The sequence below is a fragment of the Suricata suricatta genome, chromosome 4 (genome assembly GCF_006229205.1).
Source record: "Suricata suricatta isolate VVHF042 chromosome 4, meerkat_22Aug2017_6uvM2_HiC, whole genome shotgun sequence".
In the NCBI taxonomy this organism is placed as follows: domain Eukaryota; kingdom Metazoa; phylum Chordata; class Mammalia; order Carnivora; family Herpestidae; genus Suricata; species Suricata suricatta.
Genome location: NC_043703.1, coordinates 78,539,467 through 78,543,924, shown reverse-complemented (window position 1 = coordinate 78,543,924; position 4,458 = coordinate 78,539,467). Strand labels below are relative to the sequence as shown.

Sequence of the window (4,458 nt, the reverse complement as noted above, 5' to 3'; positions counted from 1 at the left end):
TGTAAGAGCGAAATTTCACGGGAATCAGCCCTGTGACCTCCCCTCCACCCACCCCATAGCCTACCCTGCAGGCAAGAGTCTTGAGGGGTGGGAAAGTATCGGCTCAGGCGAGATAGGGTGAGCATGGGTTAAGAATGAAGGGCCAATCAGAGAACAGGTGATGCAACAAAGGCCGAACTTGCAGCAGGGTGTAGCAACCAAAAGAATGTGTCAGAGTTAACCCCATGGTCGCCGGGAGAGGCAAAAGAACTGCTCCCGGGTGGGTCACTTCAAAAGGCCCCCTGGATATCATGATTGGATCCCGCCAAAAGTAACTGTCACTTACAATAATATAACTGGTCGTAATACCTGTCTATAATAATGTAACCTGCTGATTGGACGCTGTAACTCTCATGAATTCCCCCTCCCCTCCTGTGTATCCCACTCCCCTCCACTACCATAAAAGTTCCTCCGAGGAGACGCGCTCCTCGGGGCTCTTCTCCTCTACCCCTGCGTGGGATACGAGTTGAGCCCCAGCGCGCTGGTCCCCGAATAAAACCTCTTGCTGTTTGCATCAAGTGGCGACTCTCGAGGCTGATTGGGGTGTGCGTCGATCTCGAACCAGGGAAGTGGGATCTCCCACTGACGGATCTTACAGAATATCTTACTGTCTTTTAGCATTGTTATGATTCCCTTGCTTTTTAAAGCTGTTAAATTGTAGAGAATTTAATTTTATTGGAGTTGTTAATTAGGATCTAACTGCAGTATTTTCTCCACTTTTTTTTTTTAAAGTGTTTTCTCTACTTTTTGTCATACTAATGAAGAGCGTTTGTTACACATGCCTGATGGGAAATGCCGTATTTATCCCGATTTTCTTGGTTCTTGTGCGGGTGCAACTTTGTTTCCTAATCTGAGAGTACTTTAGCATAATGCCTCTAATTATTTTACATTCACTTTGATTTTCCTATGGTTTAGACAGAAAGTGTATATGTTTTGTATATAAATGTTTGCATTAAGCATTGTGTTAAACACTTGTGACCTATCCGCCCACAATAGAAATTTAAAATGCTCAATATATTGAAATTCAAGAATATTTTCCCCAACTCAGATAACCACAACATTGAATAGTGTTTAAAAATAAACCGTTAACTTGTTTTTCTTTGTGCTTATGTTATACTTGTTTGTATACCTAAATCATACGGCTCGATATTTAGTTTTAAATGTAATTATCAGGTTGTGTGTATTCTTTCACAGCTTTATGTTTTCATTCAACATTGTTTCTAAGATCAATTGAGTGTAGTGGGGGCTCCTATTTCCCTGTACTTGGTATTGAGCTTATTTTTAGTTTGGAGCAGTTAAGGAACAGCATTGCTGCTATGAACCTTTTCTTCCACGTACAAGAATTTCTCCAGGACATATTGGAAAGAAATCCTGAGTCCAAGAGCATGTTCTTATTCAGCTCTGTACTTCAGCTCTGCCCACCGCCTAGTTCTTCTGCCAAGCTTTAGTTCACAAAAGAAACCTCTGACCCAAAGCATCAAGATTAGCAGTTTGGGCGGCACCTCAGTCATTTAAGCATCCGACTTCATCTGAGGTCATGATGTCACAGTTGTTCTTGTCCCACCTCAGGCTCTGCACTGACTATGCAGAGTCTGCAAGATGAGCAGTTTTGTTATCAGAGGGTTTAAGGATTTCTGGTCCACCTTCATCCAGAGCACTCTGGATTTACTCTTTAAAAAATTAGTTTGTTAATTTTTTTCTAATTATAAAAACAATATATATTTGTGATTAAATATTATAGAAAGCCCTTAAACCATGAAACTCAGGAACAATAGAAAAGGAAGACTTCTGCAACCATTGTTAACAGATTGGCATGTAAAACAAATTGTTCTGTCTCCCCTTCCCCTTCCCCCTCCCCCGCCCCCCGTCAAAAAATCATGTATTTTCTTTCTGCACAGAAAGGAGTAAAAAAGGTACTTTTTCATCAAGTCTGTACAGTTTGTGTAAGCCACAGTGTTGTTCAAATAAGGGATTCATGCTTCTGTCTCACTCAGCCTCTCTGTCTTCTGCCTGCAGAGAACCGCCTGATTCCCACGGAGTTACGCAGGGAGGCTCTAGCCTTACAGGGATCCCTGGAGTTTGATGATGCCGGCGGTGAAGGTGAACTTCCCCAACTCTGGGCCAGCTTCTCTCCCTGCACTTGAATCTGCTGGCTTCCATGTCATTCCTCAAACACCTTGAAGGAAAGGCTATGTGGCTTCTGCTCCCAAAACTGTCCCCCAAATGCCCTCATGGCTCTGCACAGATGGTACCTCAGAACTGCTCTTCTTTAGTGTTCTCAATTCCATTACATGCAATATCAGCCCACTTCTTGTTTCATCTTTTGTTTCCCTCACTAGAATATGAACTCTGCTAGGGCAAGACAGTGTCCATTTTGTTCGCTGCCATGTCCCCAGTTCCTGGCACTTCATTGGCATGTTTCATTTGTTGCATTATCCAACAAATATTAAAGGTATCAAAGACATTAATGAGGGAAGGGAGTCTGTTACCTTTGGCCTAACAATCTGGACTTGTGCTAGTGTGGTAGCAACTAACCCTATGTGACAAATATAATTAAAATGAACTAAAATTAAATCAAATTTAAAATTTTAGTTCCTCAGTCACACTTGTGTTTGTAATCTATGTAGCTGGAGAGCTGCTTCCTGCCCAGTGCAGGTGTGGAGCATTTTCACTGTTGGAGGTATTACCAGACAGTGTTTCTCTAGACAGATTCACCCTCCTTCAAGTTAGCATTTTACTTCCCAAGACCATGTCCTGTTCTTGCCTCTCATGCCCCTGACAGGTGTGACCAACCACATGGATGATGAATATCGATGGGCAGGGGTTGAGGATCCTAAGATCATGATCACTACCTCTCGAGATCCCAGTTCTCGCCTCAAGATGTTTGCAAAGGTACCAGTAGTGGGGAACAAGTGGGAAATGCTAAGGCATGAGTGGCCCCAGTCCTACTTGGAGTGTGTCCATGTGCAGGAGATGAAGTTGGTGTTCCCAGGTGCCCAGCGCATGAACCGTGGCCGGCATGAGGTGGGGGCATTGGTGCGAGCTTGCAAAGCCAATGGGGTCACTGACCTGCTGGTGTTCCATGAGCATCGAGGCACACCTGGTAAGTCTGACAGGCAGGAACAGGGTGTCTGCTGGGGTTGCTGGGATGACTGTCTGAGAGCAGAGTGGGTCTCTGATGGCCTGCCTGGCCCCACCAGTGGGGTTCATTGTCAGCCACCTGCCCTTTGGCCCCACTGCTTACTTCACACTGTGCAATGTGGTCATGCGGCATGACATTCCTGACCTGGGAACCGTGTCAGAGGCGAAGCCTCACCTCATCATGCATGGCTTCTCTTCCCGCCTAGGCAAGCGGGTGAGTCTGGGTCCACAGGGTGAGGGCTGGGGGAAGGGAGTTCCAGGCTGGGCATCGTCTACTCTCCTCCTTCTGACCCAGGTCTCTGACATACTCCGTTACCTGTTCCCCGTGCCCAAAGATGACAGCCACCGGGTCATCACCTTTGCGAACCAAGATGATTATATCTCCTTCCGGTGGGTCATGGGCTGGCCTTAGAATGGTGTCATTTGTGTCCTTCTGCTGTTCATTGTTGGCTCACATTTGCTCCCTGCCTCCCCTTGCCCCAGGCACCATGTATATAGAAAGACCAACCACCGCAGTGTGGAGCTGACTGAGGTTGGACCTCGCTTTGAACTGAAGTGTGAGTTTGGGGCTTTATTCTACTTCTGTGGGGGGTGTTGCTGGGAGTGTAGATGACAATGTTCCCATCTCCATCCCTCCAGTGTATATGATTCGCCTGGGCACGCTGGAGCAGGAGGCCACCGCAGATGTGGAGTGGCGCTGGCACCCCTATACCAACACTGCACGCAAGAGGGTCTTTCTGAGTGCTGAGTGAGCCCACTCAGTGATCAGAACATGGACTGGACCCAGGAGGAGGGGAGGAGTCAGAATAAAGTCTATGTGTCTATGTGCCACACTACCCTGTTTGCCTCTGTGTGGTTAAGCTGACTGTGTGGGGTCTCCTCAGGGGGGGACCTGACAGCTCAGGGACATTCTGAGGCCTGATATTGATATTGTGTCTAGGATGAGGCAGGCACAACCTGCTGGCTTGCACCTTAGCCATAGGGAAGGTTTGGGAGATTTGATGTTGCTGTCACTGGGAAGTCAGGGGCCCTCTGAGAACTCATCTCAGACTGGGGATGGATACTGGTATGTACTCAAGGACCCTCGTTTTACACAGAACATGTGTTAAGATTCTACGGCATGCACCCAAGCAACGGCATTAAGAAAGAAATCCATCCCGCCACATGGGGCAGGCTTGAGAAGAAACAAGTCAGGCAGGGGGATGGAGAGTGGAGAGGTCTCTACAGCCACCCTGAGAGCCACAGGACAGCATGAGGCAGCAGGGAACATCTGGATAC

The 4,458-nt window shown here is 47.0% G+C and overlaps 1 protein-coding gene across 3 annotated transcripts in view; it reads left to right on the top strand.

The window, feature by feature from the left end:
• The window catches only part of IMP4 (IMP U3 small nucleolar ribonucleoprotein 4), a 13,277-nt gene extending 9,261 nt beyond the window's left edge, over nucleotides 1-4,016 (top strand). For 2 of the 3 annotated variants that reach the window (XM_029937032.1, XM_029937035.1), the window contains 7 exons: nucleotides 2,056-2,139; nucleotides 2,822-2,931; nucleotides 3,010-3,142; nucleotides 3,240-3,394; nucleotides 3,476-3,570; nucleotides 3,664-3,737; nucleotides 3,820-4,016. In XM_029937032.1, the coding sequence (XP_029792892.1) occupies nucleotides 2,056-2,139; nucleotides 2,822-2,931; nucleotides 3,010-3,142; nucleotides 3,240-3,394; nucleotides 3,476-3,570; nucleotides 3,664-3,737; nucleotides 3,820-3,932 (764 nt within the window). In that variant the 3' untranslated portion in view covers nucleotides 3,933-4,016. Of the gene's footprint in view, nucleotides 1-12; nucleotides 311-2,055; nucleotides 2,140-2,821; nucleotides 2,932-3,009; nucleotides 3,143-3,239; nucleotides 3,395-3,475; nucleotides 3,571-3,663; nucleotides 3,738-3,819 lie in introns of those variants that run through there. The other variant, XM_029937034.1, reaches the window with a different exon arrangement.
• Nucleotides 4,017-4,458: the final 442 nt, after the last annotated feature.